Source organism: Amblyomma maculatum, chromosome 1, assembly GCF_055883805.1.
Source record: "Amblyomma maculatum isolate TAMU_Amacu chromosome 1, ASM5588380v1, whole genome shotgun sequence".
Taxonomy (NCBI): Eukaryota; Metazoa; Arthropoda; class Arachnida; order Ixodida; family Ixodidae; genus Amblyomma; species Amblyomma maculatum.
The window spans coordinates 65,971,207-65,992,236 of record NC_139344.1 but is presented as its reverse complement, the minus strand read 5'-3'; the positions used below and the strand labels follow the sequence as shown (position 1 = coordinate 65,992,236).

The following is a 21,030-nucleotide window of genomic DNA, read 5'->3' as shown; positions in this document are numbered from 1 at the left end:
CGACGCATTTACTGCGCGCCGTTCCCTTTCATTCTGCACGCAAAGCCCTCCTGAATGCTTTCGTATATTAAAAGCAGGAAGCCAACATTAGCCCTTTTTACACAACTCGACTTGCACTCTGCCCCGCAGCTGAGGAAAGAACAGTGGTAATTTCGTTTCGCTCCTGCCGAGCTTGGCTTTCACCAAGTGCTCGAGTTCTTCCTCTCCCACTTTCCCCCGCTATCTCTTCTCCCACGCTTCCATGCAGTTGGAATGCCTCGCAAGCGTGGGCATCCTTTTTGTCCCTTGCGCTAAGTGACGCGGCAGAGGCGTCACTTATTCTAACGGGAGGCCATTCTTTTCCGTATTTTTGACACGTCGACAGCGTTTTTCGTCTGACACGAATTGTTCATGTACACACTAGGAGGCGGCTATTGTAAGAACATTTCGGTCAAACAACTAACCACGCTGAATGCAACAGCAAAAAATGCCATCAACTTGGACATCGTTAATCAGGTGGCTAAAAAGGTCTAAAAGGGGTAGTGAGGTTAGTCCTTTTGGGGACCAACTGGTTTGCCACAACCATTAATCCTTTTGGGGAGCAACTGCAAGGGGATAAACACTTAGTCTCCAAAGGATGAACTGTAGGAGGAGGAACGGTTGCTCTTTGCAGATGCTCCCCAAGAGACTAACATCCTGGGACGCGGCATACTGTCACGCTCCGCACTTGTGGCACTGGTCGCCCGAAAAAAAAAAAAAAGCCTCAGATAAAAAGTAAAAGCTCAGAGTATCGAAGCAACTGAAAAACATTAAAATAAGCTAAAAAGTAAAAAATATATATATAAACAAGAAAGAAAAAACGTCTGCAGTAGAGCGCTTGGAACTGGGTACCTCATACTCACTAGCTGGCCACGCTAACCGTTCAGCCACGCCGAGAACTGAGATGCTTGGAAAAATTTCTGCATGCTGTGTCATGACCGCGTTTATAAGGTTGGGACTTCGTGTTTTGAAATGTACAGGCCCCCCCGCTATTGCTACCGCTATAACAATTAGAACTTCTTGACCATTGGAGCTTGCTGCCTGCTCTCACAGCTTGTAACTAATGTTCTGGATGCCTATGCACACTATATTGTGCACTGCATTGATTTTAACATGTGGAGTTGGACATCGCTGAAAAATGTACCAGCGCCGGCTCTTCAGTGATGCTCTGCTACCGTGGGCGTAATTTTTGCTGTAGCACAAACCGTCAAGGAAAAAAGTGCGACCAAGCTTCAATACCGGAAAGCGCAGCAGCGGCGACACTATTTTGCTGGTAACTAAATGTTATTTGTATGTAAACGTTTCGGGAAGCGTTGCGATAACTGAGGGCTCGACTGGTTTATACGCAGAGCTAGAAGGAGCGCAAAAGCTTGAGAAACATCAAAATATTATGCATTACAAGCGCTGTATGTTGTTCTTTTTCCTCTCAAGCGCCCAACGCTCGGTAAACTTGACACTTCCTCGTTTTTTTTTTTTTTTTCTGCTGTTTATACTGTGCCACGGTGCAGGCTACGCTCGCTAATATGTAGGCCTGTTTGGAGCCTGCGATTGAGCCCGCATTGAACATTTTGGCAGTAATCATTGTGTTAGAGTGCCCTCAAGATCAGTTGTGCAGTTTGTTATGCATGGTAGCCCACATTATTCAATTCCAAATTTAGTTGTACGTTAATCGTCAGTTTGTCATGAGATTCAGAGGCGCGGCGATCGGGGTATCTCTCTAAACGCTCGAAATGACCTATCGAAACATGGAAACTCTAGAAAAAAGATACTGCCTTTGTTTTTTTACAAGTGCGCAGCGATTTCGTAGCAAAAAAATGCTTACTTGAATCATATTTTTCATATGCGCATTATTTCTCGCCTCGCAGCTTCCGGACTTGCGACTATTTCCAAAGTGATACTTGTACCAGTGCGGCCCCAGCGCACGTACAGCAGACACCCAGGGCATCGCGGATGCCAGCGACACACCCAGCGTCAAAAAGCTAATTCCAGCACGTAGTATGCAATTCCAGAAACATAGTATGCACGTTTTGTCCATCGATCAGAAACACATTCTCTGCACCTGAAACGCGCGACGAGAGAGGCGGGAACGGAGGCCAGGGATCAAATGAACAGTTCCTCCTCTTTTTAGTCCTCCAGTTCCTCCTCTTTTTAGTCTTTTTCGAGCCAGGACTAAACATTAATCCTCCAAATTTGCACACGGAACATTTCTCGCCGCATTTGCTCCTCTCGTGGAGTAACGGCCCGATTTTAGGACCAAAATGTACGTTACTCCCCACTTCAGCCGGTTTTCTTCTTAGAATGTGCTGCAACAAGGTCTGCCTGGCGAAATTCGTGCGGAAGGTACAAGTCTGTCTGTCCGTGCGTATTAGGAGTAAATGTGGCATAAAAATTCGGGTAAATGTTTTAGTGAACAATGTACTAACATTCTAATAGGAAGAAAAAAGGAACTCTCATTAACGGCGTGGCGCGCTGGCGGAGGCTTTGTACATTGGTAGAACAAAAGTGGTAGTTCTCAATCAAGCACTAGATTTCTTTTTATGCAGGAATGCACTTAGTGGCTGCATTCTACTTTGTCTATCCGTCCATCCACAGCGCGACGACACGGCTATTTCATCTGGGCCACTTGAGTTCGGGAACAGGTAAAAAAAAAAACATCTGATTGACACTAAATTTCTCAGGGTGGCTCATGTCACAAAAGAGAAGTAATTGAACTGAGAAGATTGGCTTAGTTTGTGCGGAAATTTACCTAGACATTTTCGTAACGAGACAAGAACTTTAGCCATAGTCAAGAAGCTTCAGTGCCTCCAGCTTAATAAGGGTGAACGTAGTGAATGCTTGATGTGAACCGTAGAGACCAGATAAAGCAGTCATGTTGAACATTTCAGCAACCATTTTCTAGAGACGCCATATACGAGAGAAAATTTTTGTTCTGAAGAATGCGCAAAGCCCTCTCGAGATGAAGAAGGGAAAGCTCGATAACTTAAACGTTCCTTTTTGTCACTTGGGAACAAAGAGGGCCTTTTTTATAATGCGTTTTCTGTTGTGTTTGTAGCCTCTCTCGCGCACGTTACTGTCCGCCCCCATATGTACTTGCAACAAGAACGTTATTTTTTTAATTTGATGTCCGATAGTTTCTGTTTGTCTGATTGCCTCATAACCTGCCTGTGCAACAGCTAACGTCCTCATTGTTTGCATCTGTCAGACCTCACTTGGACCACGTGGCACAATTGGATAGCAAAAGAAGTAAAAATGACAACGGTTTACCCATAGTTAAGCGCTAGCATTACGTGGCGAAAACTAGAAGTGCTTAGGCTTAGCTAAGCCTTAGCAAGCTTAATTAGGCTTAGCAAGGTTCAATTACTTAAAATGTGAGTTCAGAAAGCTTGCTACTGTGATGTGATCATAGAGACCTCTAGAATTAGCTAGGCCTACTCGGCCTAACTAGGACTAGAATGCGCAATCAAGATTAGAAAAGCGCACTTACGCCAATCCTAACCTAAACTATGTGTGTGCAGTTCTCTCAGGTGTGCTCCACATATGTTATTTTTGGCAGTTAGGCTTTATACGCATTTACCTTGGTTACCCTATCGAAAAAATCTATGTGGTTATAGGAGTTGTATTGCATGGGGTTGTAGGATGTAGGGATCGTACTATGTGGTCGCCGGCCCTCGTTCTGGGGAAAATGCGGGCGCAGGCTATGAAAACGTTAAGATGTATGAAATAAAGTCGGCAAATAAAAAAAATAAAGAAAAATATCGTTCGCACTCAGAACTGAAAACCAGGATCCAACCGCGACCTTCAGATAGTAGGCTAACCGCTACACTACGGCGATCAATGATACCTGCTGTTCGTTCTTTTCTGGCGTTACTTTGCTGTTTCGTACTTTGTGTATTTTACAAGTACGGTCATCTTTCGACGATTGCACTTTAAACACGCTGATTTGTTTTCCTATTGCCAGAGGCAGCTAATATATCTTCCATTATTCTAATGTATCGGTTTTTTGCACCTACGTCTCACAATATCCCAATATGCTATGTAATGGCTGTTTCCTTATAGTGTTAGAGCTCATGTTTTTATTTCTACTACAGAGATGGCAATGATGCAAGTCATAGTGCATTTTTTAGCTTCACGTGCTACGAGTGGAGCAGCGGAGGGAATATTTCACTTCCCACTACGCCTTTTGCATATGCACACCCTCAAATAAGCATCGCTGTTGACATGCAGCTATCACTGAATAGTTTGGCTGGCGGCGACGTGTTTCAGTTATGCTTGTGGACACTTGCTATGTACCTGGAGAAAGGATAATTTATTCTCTGCACTTTCGTGATTCAGGCTCCTCATCAGTTGCAGATATCCACGAGCTATATAAGGTCGAATTATGTACAGGGATTGTTGCTGGTAATTAACGCATAGGATCACAGAAACCATTGCAGAGATCAATAATGAAAAATATGCTTTCAGTAATGTTCACATCATTAAAATTTGGCCCCGCCGGGATGGCGCAGTGGTTACGGCACTCGACTACTGTTCCCAAGGATGCGGGATCGAATGCCGGCCTCGATGGTCGTTTTTTGAGGAGGCGAAAAGCAAGGCGTCCGTGTGCTGTGCGATGTCAGTGCACGTTTCGGAGTCCACCTTTACGGCGTCTCTCATATCCTGAGTTGCTTTGGGACATTAAACCCCACAAGCCGAACCAAACTATTTTAATTTGAAAAACACTTTATTGTTTTTAAATCTGTATTTAATTTAGCTGGAACACAGCACGCGTACATCAAAATTTTCCTTTACAAACTTGCATAAACAAATCTTGATGGTTTAGGAGCACATCCAACTCCTGCATCATCATGTACAAAGAATCGTTTACGCCTATGATATCTCCTAAAATACATCGCACATGAGATGTACAGGAATTAGAGGAGGCTGTGTTAAGGAGAACGCAGGACCGATATGCATATCCTGCGCGTCCTCTTAGTTGTCCTGCATGCTTCTTTATGCGTCCTTTATGCCCCACATCGGCTCCAGCACCTAATAAAATTGTATATAGGCTTTCTCAACCGGGTACGGTCATGGTATTCATGGTCGCTCATGTTATAACCATGTATAACAAAGCCAGACTTCGTTGTTGCCTTAGCAACCCTTGGTTAGGAAAACGGAACCCGGGAAAGGGCAAAATCTATCGTGATAGGCTAGAAGTATTGCACTCAAACAAATGCCTTCGCCCTGACGCCGCTAGAGTCGAGGATTCTACGTCGTACAAGCAACGTCATCACTGATGCTACGTGGGTGATTACGAATGGCGTCATGAAATGAGCGTACAAAAGCTTCATTAAAGGGAACATTCTTCGTGTTATTTTTAATGGGATGAGAACATTAAATAGCACGCATGAATTCATGTAGTGATTTAATCTAGGTATGACATCGCATAGACCGCAATTTATTTTTGGCGGAGGGCATAAAGAGCGATAAATTGAAAGCGTCCTATTAAAACGTTTTCATCTAAATTCCTGAATTTCAGCCCGCTACGAAAAATAAAGTGAATACGAAATGCCTTCATCACTTAGCAACAGGTGCTCCATGTGACGCCTCAGGTGTGATTAGGATTTATACCAAAGGCGGCTTAGGAGTTATTCCGGGATTTATTGTCTGCTTCATTTTTTCTTTGGTTATTTAATCGAGACAGGTGAATCAAACCTCGAGATGTCCCAGATATATGTTACTACAGATTTAAAGTTTGTCTAAAGGAGTAAATTACACTAAGTATAGGGACCCCAGTGAGTTGCTTTGTACGAATCAGATGATTATTCTGTATTATAACTTGTCCTATCGTCACTGATATGTCAGTGAATTGCAGACCTTTATTTACCCGAACTGTTTGCAGGAGTCCTGGAAGAGTTTATACAGTAGTATTCAGAAGTGTGAACCAATGCTGATGCTAAACAAGAGAGCATTGTTCGCGTGCCGGGTTGTATCTATTGCAGGACGTCGACGTGATATAAAATAATTCAAAGCTCTTTATAGCGTGACTAGAAAATGACAACCTTAGCCGGGCTAATTCTGTGCCTATACGTTAGCAATGCAGGAGAAGTAACAAACAGCGCACAAATTCACCGATCATACTTCGGGTCGCCATGTGGTGCGTGTTTCTCCCTTGTTAAGAAGCTGGCGTAAATGCGAATGGTAAATGTAGCTCGGTGTGATCACAGGGCCCTGCATAGTTATTATTTATTTATTTAATGCTGCCAACTGCCTTTTGGCAACAAGGGTAGAAGTGGTGACATTGTTAAACAATACCGAGTTACATTTTAACAGCGGCAAGGAAACAAAATCCGTGGAAAAATGCACACAGTTGAAGAGAAGAAAAAAAAAAGCAAAGTTCTAAAGGCACCTCGATGACAAAGCAAAATAAAGCATCGTTACAAAAACACACTTGTTATCACAGGTAAGGTTTCACGACCGTTATAAAAAGCTTCAACGGATGGCATATCTACAACTTCGTATAGATATCATTAAACTCTTGAAGCTCTGAGTCTGAATTTGCTGCGGAAGACAACGAAATGTGACTTGTAAGTGGAAAGGTATCATCTTGTAAACAAGTTAAACGTGCCCTTTATACCTTTTTTCTATTAAGAGGGCTGGAAAGAGTGTGCGTTATGCGAGCGTCGCTCAATGCGATGCCTTGCGAGTGCCTTTAGTTTATTAGATTTGGAGGCTGTCGGGGAGCGCAGATTTTTTATTTTCAAATACTATTAGCCCTTCCGGGATGTTACAGGGTGGGAAGGGTACATTCTTCAGTACAACGTAGTTCCGACAGCTTTTCGAAGATTTCTAAAAAACAAGCTTTATCAATAGATGTCTGCCAAGGGTATTCCATTCAACAATTGTTTTAAACGGAAACAAAAATTTATAAATGTCAACTCTAGGCGCATAAACCATAACTGCAAAGGGGTGGTTAGTACGGGATGATAGCCTTCCGGGTAGCCGCAGGTAAAAGCCGGAATCCAGGTTGAAATTACTTAGGGTAAAAGTGATTAAAGAATTTGAGCCTAACGAGTTTTCTGCGAGTTGCCAAAGTTGGTAGTTGAGCGAGAGAAAGAAGTTCTGTTATGGACTTGGTTCTTCGACAACAGGAAAATAAAAGCTTCACCGCTAATCTCTGAACCCGTTCAAGTCTGTGTATGAGATATTTTTTGGTTTGGATCCCAAACTATACTTTAGTATTTGAGACTTGACCTTATTATTGATTTATATGCTTTTAATTTCGCATCCGGTGGGGCATCTCAGCTTTCGCCGTAAAAATCCCGAGTTTTCTTGATCTGCTCCCCAGATGTTTTGTACGTGATAACTCCAGCTCAAACTCTCAACTAGAGAGCTGTGCTCACTAAGTGTATAAGGGGCCGGACTTACAGTGACGGTAGCAGATTTGACGATGCCGTCCAGCCCATTCGCGAGGCACATCAGTCCAGTCTTCGAGAAAGCTGTGGATCGCCATGTCGGGCGTGGCTGTATAAGAGCCATCAATAAAGTGTTTCGTATAGAGAGACGCGTGTGAACACGCCACATAGTGTCAGAAGTGTTAGAAACGGAATAGCAAGCACCTGAAGCAAGCGATGGCACCAGAACCCTGACTCCGAACCCCGAAGGCGCTCGAGGTGACTATGGAGGATAGCAACACGTGGGAAGACTGGATGCAGTTGTAAGAGTGATATGAAACAGCCACGCAACTGCAGCGCAAGCTGCCAGAAGTGCAAGTAGCCACGTTTATGTCAATAATAGGAGCCGATGCTTAGAATCTATATCGGATGTTCTCGTTAACCGAGCAGGAAAAGAAGGAAATGGGCGTAACCAAAGCAAAGTTCACTGCGCACTTCAGGTCGCGAGTCAACCATGCGTACGAGCGCTACAAGTTTAACCAGGTTCAGAAAGACGGAGACGCATTCACTGAATACGTGATAGCTGCATGACTGCAAGCCAACAGGTGCAACTATGGAGCCCTGACAGAAAAGGAACTCCGCGATCGCATCATCTTTGGCGTAAGGAATGACTACAGAGGGAGGCTGCTCACAGACTCTTCAGTGGACCTTGACAGGGCCATACATCTGTGTAAGGAAAACGAACAAGCAACGAAACAAATGAAGGAGATATAGCAAAACGCCAAAGCTGCTGACTCAGTGGGAGCCATTCATAGGAGACAGCCAACGAGGGCTACTCACAAGTATGAACACCCAGCAGAAAACAAGTTAGGAACTGTGGCTCTTGTGGCAGCAAGCATCAGAAAGGAAACTGTCCAGCATATGGAAAACAATGCCGCAACTGTGGTCGCATTGGGCATTTCGCAACAGTCTGTAGGGCAACTAAAAGAAAACAGAGGCAAGTACATGGCCTTGAGAGTGCCCAGACTCTGGTGAGGAAATGTTATTCTCTGAAATGAAAAGTGAAAAAGGCAGTGCACAATGAGGACTGGCTTGAGAAGATAACATTCCAGAGTGTGAAAACTGTGAAAATAAAGCTGGAAAATGGTGCACAATGCCAAGAGCTTCCAACAGATTATGCCAACAGCCTTGGCTTTATGGCGCAGCAGTCATCAGTGAAACGCATAGTTTCCTACATGCAGCACAAACTTGATTTCACAGGAGAGTGCATCGCATTGTGCAAAGTACGTGACAAGCAAGTCAAGATCAAGTTCATTGTGGTGGATGGCCCCACTTCCCCTGTGCTTGGCGAAAATGCATGTGAACTGTTAAATCTCATGAAACGTGTGCACGTGTTAGAACAGCACGAGCACAACAGCGACATCTGCAATAGACTGGGGTGCATTAGGGTTTCACCTATGACGCTCAGCTCAAGTATGATGTCGGCAACAGTGAAAACAGAGCCCTAAGGAAGGTAGAATTCGTAATCAGGAAGGATGTCAAGAAAGAATTTCACAATATGGAGAGAAAAGGATTCATCAAAAAAAAAAAAATTATCGAGCCAACGCCATTCTGCAGACAGATGGTCATTGCCAAGCAAAAAGGAAAGCTCAGAATCTGCCTTTACCCTACAGACTTGAATAAGATTCTTCTGAGCAGACGCTTACTACTCAAAACACTATAAGAGACTGCAGCTCCCCCCCCCCCCCCCAGGTTAGGTCATCAAAATATTTTACACTCCTCGACCTCAAGAAGGGCTTTTGACAACTAACAGAGTCCGAGAAGACCCAGGAGTGCCTTGCATTTAGCACGCTATGGGGCAGGTACACATTTCCTGTGTGTTCCATTTGGCATAGAAACATCCCCAGAGTCTTTAATAAGTCATCACCGAGGTCCTAAAAGGCCTCCTCAACGTAGCCAATTCCATGGATGACATTCTGATCTACGCCAAGACGCCAGATGAAATCAAGAAACACAGAGAAGCAGTCCAATGAAGACAAAAAGAGGCAGGTGCCAAGTTGAACCAGCAGATGCGCTTTTGTACAAGCACAAGAGGGCAGTTCCTTGCACATGTGTGGGTACACAAATGCCTAGATGTAGATGAGGCCAAGGTCCAAGCAACTGAGGAAATCAAAGAACCAAAAACCAGAGTTGAACTGCAATGTCTCCTGGGTATGCTACACTATCTGGACAAGTTCATCCCCAACCTTGCACAGAAAGCAATTCCTCTGCACAGTCTACTGAAGAAAGGCACAAAATGGCTATGGACTGAACAGCAGAGTAATGCACTACACGCAATCAAAACTGACCTAAAGAAAGCATCAACACTCAAGTACTATGAAGTAAATGGTGAACTGAATCTGGCAGTCGATGAAAGTTCAAGAGCAGTGGGAGCAGTGTTCATGCAAGACGGAAATCCACTGGCATATGCATGAGCCACGTTAACTGATTCACTGATGAACTACCCACAAATCGAAAAGGATGTCCTTGCAATAAAGCATGGTTGCAAAAAGTTTCATTCCTACATTAATGGCTGTCTACTGACAATCGCAACAGATCATCGCTGCCTAGAAACCATCAGAAGGAAGCTTTTAAAAAAAACAACACTAAGACTTCAGAGGACTCTGATGTACAACATTACGCTCCCACTATTGCATACAGGAAGGGGAAATACATGTACATTGCTGATCTATTAAGTCGTGATTGTGCATCAACTGAGAGTGCAGAAGATACAATAACTGAGAACATGGAAATTCTTGCAATACTACAAATGGGTGAAGATTCGTTCAAAGAGCTCATCACAGACTTGAAACAAGACAAGGCATTGACTGGCGTAGTACGAGCAGCACAGGATGGATGCCCAAGACCAGAAAGAATGACGGAAGGACAAAAAAAAAATGTTCTCCACCATAAGTGATGAACTGTCAACATATGAAGGCCTGTTGTTTCGAGGTAACTGCGTAGTCGTACTAGAGATCTGGAAAGACTGAGTGCTGAAGTTTATACACAATGGCAATCTAGGCATCAACAGCAGTCTTAGACGAGCAAGAGGAGCGCAATACTGGCCAGGCATGTGAAAGGACATCACAGATCTCATTCAATGATGCAAGATCTGCAAAGCATCACACAGAAGGCCATCCATAGAACCGCTCATGCCAAAAGAGGTTCCAAACCTGCCTTGGGAAAGAGTGGCCGTGGACCTTTTCGACTATGCCGGCAATCCCCACATTGTAATTGTGGATAGCTAATCGGGATACATAGACTTCAACGGACTCAAGAACGCGACTGCAGCCAAGTGATTGCAGCAATGAAGCGGTGGTGTGCTACTCACGGCACAACGTGAGTTGCGGAGTCCGACAATAGAACCTGCTTCACAGCATGTGAATTTCACAGGTTCCAGGAAGACTGGCAGTTTGAGGACCAGGCATCCATTCCATTATACCCTAGATTTATCGTACAGATGATGAAGAATGTACTCAAGCGTTGTGCACTGGAAAGCAGCGACGTGCAGCAAGCAATGCTGAACCTCAGGAATCTACCTCGTGAAGGAGATCTTGGCTCATTTGCTCAGCGTCGATCTGTGCGGGAGCAGAACGAGAACTATCGTTCTAGCTAAGAAAGAACTGCTGAGACCATAAGTAATTGAGTGTGTCTCGAAGAAAACCTTGAATGCACGAACTAAATAAAAGAAGTACTATGACCTGCACCCACTGTGAGCAAAGGTGGCCGTGTTCGTGTTTGGGAAGGATCACGAAAGTTGATCCCAGCCACTGTGTTAGACAGCCATCCAGCTCCGAGATCCTACGCGCTCGAGACAAATCAAGGCTTGTAAAGAAACACGCCCATTATTAGGTCGACTAGAGCACAACTAGCCATCCGCACTCATCAAGCCGGAACAATTCCAGTCGAAGAACCTCACAAGACTCCACAAGCCAATGGCATACCACCACCGTAGAACAAGCCGATATCTGTGCTTGCTGGTACCACTGTCATTCGTGTGGGCCATACAGTCAAGCTTGTAGTGAGAATCGACTTCTAACAAAAAAAAAGGAAGACGTGACAACAGCAGATTTGACGATGCCGTCCAGGCCAATCGCGAGAGACATCAGTTCTGTCGTCGCTGAAGCCGCGGATCACCATGTCGGGCGTGACCGTGTACGAGCCATCAATAAAGTGTTTCACACACATAGTCAGTCGCGTATGAATACGTCACACATACTAAACATTTTGTGCAAAGCGCCAGCCAAAACTCGCGATTTAGAGACCGCTGTTTGTGCACGCTGCCAGACAAGATTTTCCATTGGGTACTTCCCACGCAACAAACGACTGCGATATACCGAACGTCAGACTGCAGCAAGGTCTCTGCTAATGGGGGCTGTTGGCTGGCCGCTTTTTTCTAAGAATAAAGGAAATAAAAGCCTTCATTATTCGATAACAAAGGTGTATATAGATCTCATGCTATACACAGGAGTAAGGCCAAAAAATAAAGCACATCAGCCGTTGACCTGGATACAAGAAAGGGTGCGGTAGTATTTTTGCCCGATGACGACACATCATCCGGGCTCGTCTATGCTCTGAATCCTGTCAGCGTGAGCCCAGACCAAAACATAAAGTGCATTTTATAGTTCCTAGCAGCAAGGCGCAACGACAGTGCCTCCGGACTGCGTCGTCCGCTCTCCTTTGTGTTTCGTCGTAGCCGGTAACTGCATTTTCTGACGCATATGTATTTATTGTAAGGCTTTCTGGAAAAGGGCGCGCATTCTGGGCCTCCTAAGCCCGGTACGCGGGTCGCTAGAGGCACTGCGACGTCCAGTCCCCGCTCTCCCTTGTGCGTCTCAGACCACGCCGGCACGTGTGCGGGAGCGCGGCGTCGCCGAGAGAGTTTTAGTTTCACGTGCGTACAGAGTTACGTACGCTAACGTGAGAAGTCTACGTGCGCTGCGCGCAATTCGCCAGGACTACCTTTAGTTTCACGTACGTGGTGTACGTGAAGCAAAATGTATGGACCTTTCATACAAGCCTCGAAAAACTGTGCGTACGTGTTATGCCGCGCCATCTAGTACAGATGAACCAAACTAATTTTGTTTAGTCGAGCTGCCTTGAGCCGAGCCACGCTGCGGCCGTAAGCAAGAGTCGGTCGAATTGGAAATTGCTGTTCTCAACAACGCTAATAGAACTAAGATCAGTTGCCAAACTCCCCGGGTTCTCCATGCTGCTGAAGCAGCGCGTCAATTTTAACGCGAGGTGGCACTGCCGTCGAAACAGGCTCTATCTAGCCGCTGCTTGGCCGCTGTCGAAGCACAATCAAACGCTGCGGGACCGGCCGTTCGGCGTAGCATTGACCTTGGCGTAGCATGTAGCATTCGGGAATGTTAAATTACTTGGTGTACTAAATGCCGCACTTGTCGTTAATTATTCACAGTCACCAATCAAGTCTGAACCGTGTGTGACGAGCATGCTGCAAAACTTTACTGCAGCAACTCGAGCGATACAGGTGAGCGCTGCTCAGGCAACGCTCCCGTTGTTTTGTTTTTTTAGGAAAGTTGTTTTGCTAGTTTCTTCCCCGAAGTGGCATATGAGAAACGTGCAATAATGTTAGAGATATGATCATCGCAAGGTTCATCGTCAGTTCGAAGTATGTTTCTGCAGTTTCTGCTCAACTGCATGCATGTGCATATGTCTAACAAAAAAAAAAAAAAAAAAAAAAAACAATTACCAGCGCTTAATTTTGCAGCGAAGAGCCGCATGTGGTGCAGTTTAACGGAATAAGCGAATTTTGCGCATTGCATTCATTTCGTCAATAAGCATGCATGTGACTTTTAGCCGAGCGCCGCGCGCAATCTGTGCCGCGAAAAGAGCGAACTTCTGCTTCTTGAGTTGTCGGTTTCTTTCTTCCAGCAAGAGAAGAGAGCTTACACAGGAGGTTAGACGCCAACAACTCGAGACAATAAAATTTAGTCTTTTTGGGATTCCCAACTGTGGGTTTATCGTTACTGGCCTGCGCCCGCGTCGCAAGTACTTTTTTTTTTTTTTTGCGACCTTTCACGCAGTGGGCTACAGATAGACACCCAAGTAAATGTAATTTTACATTTTATTCACAGCACTTTTTCACACTTTGCTGAATGCACAAATTACAGCAGGCGAGACTTCCTTGCGTTTTTAACCTGACTACTCACATTGCTCCTCTCGGATAGGAATCGTGTGTAAAAATGCATCCGCATTACCAAATAAAACTTCACCACTTGCACAGTGAACTGTGCAGGCTACAACCTATTCGGGGTAGCTTCCTGCTCAAAAGCAGGTACAGAACAGATTTCCAAAAACTTTTTCTGTCTTTGTTCGTCGCTCGACCACTGACTTGATGCCAGTCACCAGTTCAGTCAGGGGGCTTGAAGGGTGCTTGAGCACTCCAGGGACAAATGAGCGCTTGTCAGTTAGGGAAAACCTTCGGTACACATCCTTCGGCGAGGTTCCATTTGCCCCTATCGATTTTTACTTCCTTGCCATTAATGATATTACTGTACGTCTTCAGTATGTCTTCATCGTAGAAATGAAGATCGCACACACGTGATTTGTCAGAAAGTTTCCTGTCAACACGCGGAATCGCGCGGTCCCATGGCGCACGGAGATCCGCGTCACGCGGAACCGAGAAAAAACGCCTCGCTGTGTTGTCGCTCTTGTAACCGCTCGCACAGCCCGGCACGCAGCACGTCGAAATGGTTACTGTAGTCCCTTCAACTTTGCATGCTAGCACAGGTAGCACAAAAAACGATCACTGCAGCAGCCGAGTCGGGAACGCACTGTACTCATGCTGCCCGCACTGCACGTGTTCAACCCACGTTCGGGCCGACGAGAGCCTGGTAGAACTGCAGCGCCACTCAAAGCAGCCAGCGGTGGCGGCGCCGCGAAACAGCTCTCAGTTTGGCAACTGATCTTAGTTCTATTAACGTTGGTTCTCAACGTCGTTGCTCTCTACAGTGAACAATTAGCAAGGCACATACCTATATGCATCCACCGCACAGCGTGTCGCATGCAGTCTTCGAATGGATTGCATGCATTCTCTCACGTCGCGAAGCATATCCAGATCGTCGCTTTTGGAAAAGCGAATTCGCTGGGCAACAGAACCAACAGAACTCATGCTTACAACTTCACAACCTTCCCCCTACAACGGATTGGCTCTAGTTGGCTGCCGGCTTGCATCTGGCTCAACTCTGGTCTGGCGTGACCTCGCGAGATCGTTGCTATGACGACGACAAACGCTTCTGCGTCTGGCTTAACAGCTGAAAAATCATCCTTCTATCTAAAAAAAAGGCTATTTGTCACTTGAAACTTTACGCGAGGGTAAGATTGGGTAAGCTTAAAGCGAGTACAACAGTTTAGAGCACGATATCGCGTCGAGGAATTAGCGGCGAAGCTGTTATTGCTGTGAAGCGGGCGGGCAGGGCGTCGCCATGTTGTCAACTCTACGTACGCCAGCAACGTGAAGACGCCAACGTGAAAATCCGAATCTCACGTACGTCCGTGAAACTCCCGCGGACTCTTCACGTTCTGCGCATGCGCACTGGTCACACGCAGGCGCTTCACGTACGTGAAGCTCCCACGTACGTGAAACTAAAACTCTCTAATCTCGCGTGCGGTTCGCCGTCCAGCCACTGAGCGAGAGAAGGCGCCGGCGGGAGACTCGCTTCTAAAGCCCCGTCCGACCGCTTTTATTTTAGAGCGCATTATTTTATTCTTTTTGCGTAACGCCGCGCTCCGTGTTTGGTTGGTCGGGTGTTCGCCGTTGTTTCGAAGGCCGTGCCATCGCAATAGATGAGATGGGACCACCGGTATGCGCGCTGCTATTCGTTCCGAGTCATACTCTCTGAGAGATATTATAGTTGCGCGCTGGACAGGCTTGCATCGCTTCCATCCTTACGTCGGTCGTTACGCAGTCGTTTTTGGGGGTTCGTATTTTTTTCCCTGAAGAGCCTCCACCATCTTTTATTTTTTTCCCGATACATTGGAGCACCTGGGCACAAAGAAGCACTGCCGCACGGCCCCCCCCCCCCCCGCCCCCCCCCCTTCCCTCCTTTTTTTTTCCAGCTATTTTTTCTGTTGTGGAGTCTTTTTTGTTTTTTTCAGGAGTTGCAGATTGCCGCCTCAGCGAGGTTTGATTTGCGAATTTTTTCCCCTAACATTCGATGGAAATACTCCTGATATATGACTCCATTATTCGTGTTCACAATATTTTTTTTTTAGCTTTGTAAAGATTTTCTTGCGGTTTGCGTGTGCTTATAGCAGGGAATTATAAAGCCGGCGATGGAACAAAGCACTTACGGCGCGCGGCAAGGCTCTCCAGGATTTCAACGTGGATGCGTGAGTGCCCCATAATGAAGCAGCACTGCATGGAGTCGTCAACGCATTGTGCAGCACAATACATAAACCTCCCCTACCATTTACCGCGCGTGGCCTCGTTGGACGTCTCTAATTTTACTTAGAGTAAACAAACTGCAGTTTTGATTGCTTTCTTTGCAATGATTTTTACCATTGCTTATTGTTTAGAGAACTATCGAATAAATACGTGTGAAGACATCTAGTCCATCCTTTATATGCCTGTGCTGCTGGGTACTGGCTTCGCGCATTTTATAGCATTTAATTATTGCGTGGAGCGCGTAAGGCAAACGTTTACCGAACGTTTTTATTTGAACGAGAGGATTCGTACCTCAGTTCAGTTCAGTCGTTCAGTCGTGTCCGACTCTTCGTGACCCTATGTACCATGTCACGCCACGCTTTCCGGTCTCTCACCATCTTCCTAACATCACATAACTTCATCTGCAGTGCCTCGAGGATGTCATCTAACCATCGCGTTCGCTGCCTACCCCTTCTCCGGCGACCCTCGACCTTTCCCAACATCAAATCTTTCTCCAGCGACTCCTCTCTTCTCATCAGATGACCAAAATAGCATTTGACCCTCCAATGAGCAGTCAGGGTTTATGGTCGACAGTATCGACTGATTTGATCTTCTGGCAGTCCAAGGAACTCTCAAGAGTCTTCGCCAGCACCACAATTCAAACGCGTCAATTCTTCGGCGGTCAGCCTTTTTCAGAATCCACATCTCGCATCCATACATCACAACTGGGAAGACCATAGCACGAGTTATACGGATCTTGGTTGGCAGACTAATGTCTCTGCTCTTTACTAGGCGGTCAAGGCTAACCATTGCTCTCTTTCCCAGAAGCAGGCGTCTCCTAATTTCATGGCTGCAGTCTACTTCCGAGGTAATCTTGGAGCCCAAGAAGAGAAAATCTGTCACAGCTTCCACTTCTTGTCCATTGATGCTCCGGGACCTTATAGGGCAAGACGCCATGATCTTTGTCTTTTTAATGTTCAGTTTAAGCCCAAACTTCTCACTCTCTTCTTGTACGCGCATCAAAAGTCTCTTGAGTTCCACTTCACTTTCTGCCATTAAAGTGGTATCATCCGCATATCTAAGGTTGTTGATACGTTTTCCAGCAGTCTTCACTCCAGCTGAAGACTCGTCCAGATCGGCCTTCCTCATGATGCACTCTGCATACAGGTTAAATAGGCAGGGCGACAGTATGCAGCCTTGCCTCACTCCTTTCTCAATCGGAAACCAATCAGTAAGACTATGCCCAGTTCTGACTGTGGCCTCTTGCCCTTCATACAGGTTCCTGAGGAGACAGATGAGGTGAATTGGAACTCCCATCTCTTGGAGAGCTTGCCACAATCTGCTGTGATCTACGCAGTCAAACGCTTTCGTATAATCAATAAAGCAGAAGTAGATGGGTTTCTGGAACTCTCTTGCTTTTTCCATGATCCAGCGAAGGTTGGCGATTTGGTCTCTAGTTCTTCTGCCCTTGCGAAACCCAGCTTTCACGTCCGGAAGCTCCCGATCCACATACTGCTGCAGCCTGCCTTGGAGGATTTTCAAAATCACCTTGCTAGCATGCGAAATAAGCGCGATCGTGCGGTAGTTGGAACAATCTTTGGCACTGCCTTTCTTTGGAATGGGGATGTAAACTGACCTCCTCCAATCCTGTGGCCACTGCAGGGTTGTCCAAATCTTCTGACATAATGTATGCAGAATGTTAACAGCGTCATGGTTGAGGTTTTGAAGCAACTCAGCTGGAAAGCCATCAATTCCGCTAGCTTTGTTCTTAGCAAGGCTGGCTAAGGCCCATTCAACTTCACTCTTCAGGATGCCCGGCTCGAGATCAGTAATCACAATCGTCTTATGTTGGGTTTGCACATTCGGGTCCTTCTTGTACAGTTCTTCTGTGTATTCCTGCCACCTCTTCTTTATCTCTGAGGCTTCAGTGAGGTCCTTGCCTCGTTTGTCCTTTATCACGCCCAGCTTAGCACAGAAGCTTCCTTTGATATCTTTGATTGTCTTAAACAGAGCTCTTGTGTTCCTTAATTGGCTGTTGCCCGCAACTGCTTGGCACTGTATGTTCAGGAAGGCATTCTTATCTCTCCTTGCTATTTTCTGAAAAACCGCATGGAGAACCTTGTATCTTTCTCTTTCACCCATAACTTTTGCCATCCTCCTTTCCTCAGCTATTTGCAAAGCCTCTTCAGATAACCAGTTTTCTTTCTTGCAATTCTTTTGCTTTGCAACTACCTTAGTAGCAACTTCTTGTATTATATCACGAACATCAGTCCACATCTCTTCGGGCTCTCTGTCTTCTAGATCTAATTCTTGAAATCGATTCCTTACTTCCACAGCATATTCTAATGGAATTTGATCCAGATCATACCTGAAAGGCCTTCTAGTTTTCTGCGTTCTCCTCAATCGAAGCTTAATTTTGGCAACAAGCAGCTGATGATCGGTGCCACAATCGGCCCCAGGCCTTGTTTTTACTGCTTGTATAGAGCTTCTCCATCTCTGCCGGCGAAGAATATAATCGATCTGATTCCTGTACAGACCGTCCAGTGAAGTCCATGTGTACAGGCGCCTCTTGTGCTGTTGAAAATGAGTATTCGCTATGGTCAGGTTGTTTTCTTGACAAAACTCTACTAGCCTCTGCCCAGCTTCATTTGGCTCGCCAAGACCGAACTTGCCTATAATTCCGGATATTTCTTCACTCCCGACCTTAGCATTCCAGTCTCCTATGAGAAACACGACGTCTGATGATGGGGGGCGGTCTAAAAGGCATTGTAGGTCGGCATAAAATCTCTCAACCTCATCTTCTTCAGCTGTAGTGGTCGGTGCATAGACTTGGATAACTCTTATGTTTAAAGGGTGACCTTGGATCCGAAGTGAAATCATTCGGCCGTTTTTTGGGTTGTACCCTAGCACTGCTTTGCCCATTCTTCTGTTTACTATGAGAGCGACCCCATTCCTTCTCTTGGATTCCTGCCCACAATAAAAGACATAATGGTCGCCGGAGTTAAATTCTCCCATTCCGGTCCACCTGAGCTCGCTGATACCCAAGATATCAATGTTCAACCTGTCCATTTCTCGCTTGACGACATCCAGTTTACCTTGCATCATAGATCTTACATTCCATATTGCTATGTGATATAGCTCCTTGCAACATCGGACTTTCCGGTCGCTTCCCGACACATCCACAACTGAGCGTCCTTTTGGCTTTAGCCCAGCCGCTTCATTCGTCCTGGTGCTAATAAGAATCGCCCTTTGTTCATCCCCAGTAACATGTGGGACTCCTTCCAACCTGGGGGGCTCGACTTCCGGCGCCATATCATTAATGGTATTGTGACTGGCCATAGGGTTTTCTTGGCAGGAAATACTGGAGTGGGTTGCCATTACCTTCTCCTGTGAATCACATTTTGTCAGAACACTCTGCCGTGACCTGTCTATCTTGGGTGGCCCTACACAGCAGAGCTCACGACTTCATCGAGTTTCGCAAGCCCCTTCGCCACGACAAGGCAGTGATCCATCACCTGTCCGCAAACATTCTCCGGTAGCGACGGCGGCCTCGACTGTTGGAAGCCTCGCTGCCTCTAAGAACCACGAGCATCAATTTGACAGGTTTCTAATGCAAGAGTACTACTACCCCCATATCGGTAATCCCGAACATACCTCTGGCAGGTGGTAGTTGAATGTTAACCAGCACTACGACTCTTGCACCCCTTGTTTGAAGAATCGCAGCATAGAAAAATTCCAAGCACGCCTGTGACGAATGGTGGTTGGCAGGAGACATGGCCTCCCACTGAATGGCGACAAGTGCACTCACGCACCGGCGCTCATTTATCTTTCGCTCATCGAGGTTGTCGGTTGTGCTACTGGTCACCAGGTTGCGTGACGTCAAGAAACCACACGGCATGATCGAGTGGCCACTACCGAGTTGGTAGATCCCGGGTGCGACCAACTCGTTTAGTTCCTGTCATATGGAAGAGTGGGGTGGGAATCGAACCCGGGATTGTACTTTACCAATTCTGACTAGTCATAGACGTGTAATGACGTCTCAGCCACATGACTTTGCGCGGGAATTTCAAACACGCCACAACGCTCACGTAAAAGTTGACGAAACGCGTTCAATGGAAGGGATTAAAAACACTAAATGTAATCTGGAATAAAAACAGCCTCATGTTTCAAATGATTTATCCTAATGAGGAACTTTGTATCGCAGAAAGAAAAGCTTCAGGAATTTTGGGAGGAATTCAAACCTACTCATCATGGGTTGCGCCGACTAGAACGCGCAAGGCGCTCTATTTGTTTATCCTCCTCTTTCGTTGCACTTTTTGACGACCGTGAGTGCGAAGCTCCCGAATAATTTCTTTTTCTTCTTGTTTGTCTCGCAGTATCTTGTACGCGGACATCGTCAACTTCACAAGGCTGTCCGAGCAGCTATCAGCATCTGACCTCGTGCAGACGCTCAACGAGCTCTTTGGCCGCTTCGATCAAATTGCTCAGGTAAGAAACAAAGCATGTACTCATTGCAACTTCTGCCAAAAAAGTTTACTCAGTGGTTTACGCAAAAAGCATCGACACCGCAGCAAGCCACTGGATCAACGCATTGTTGCCAGTAGTGTCTAGTCATTCTCTGCCTACATCGACGAGTATGTCTGGCGCCAGGACGCGAATGTGGCGCGACAAAACAATCGAACGTGAGGGGAACAAGGCGATTGATTGGTTGCGCAATTCTCGAGTCTGGGTGCAACCCACAGGCGCTGGCGGCCTCCGCGACCAGCGTCAATTAGCGACGTTTCAGAGAATAGAAAAGCGCATTTAAAAGCGCGCCCTCAGCGTTGCTGTGGCTGAATGGGTATTAGGTAGTTTTGAACACTAAAGACATCAGCTCCAACCTACGTCGTCTTTCTGCTTCTGCTCTTGCCTTGTTCTTAAACCTATAAATATAATTTACACTTTCCTTAGGTGTGGGCCTCTTTGAAGAATATAAATCAAAATTGACATTAAAGCTGCATCAGAAGGTGACGTCACATTAGCTGAGCTGTAAGATGACATCGAATATTGGAGTACTGACATCTGACAGCGTGCAGTAAACAGCGCGTAAATCATTTACCGCCTCTGCTGAGTGTGTGTTACCTCACAATTTTCTGCTGAAATAGAAGTTTATAACACTGGCAGACAAGGGACGGTAAAGACGATGTTGCAGTATTGACCACGTACCCGCCG

The 21,030-nt window shown here is 46.0% G+C and overlaps 1 protein-coding gene across 1 annotated transcript in view; it reads left to right on the top strand.

The window, feature by feature from the left end:
- The window catches only part of Ac76E (adenylate cyclase type 2 Ac76E), a 586,427-nt gene that overhangs the window by 402,552 nt on the left and 162,845 nt on the right, over positions 1–21,030 (top strand). Inside the window, exon 6 of the mRNA XM_084588246.1 lies at positions 20,196–20,307. Coding sequence (XP_084444372.1) covers positions 20,196–20,307 — 112 coding nt within the window. The remainder of the gene's footprint in view (positions 1–20,195; positions 20,308–21,030) is intronic.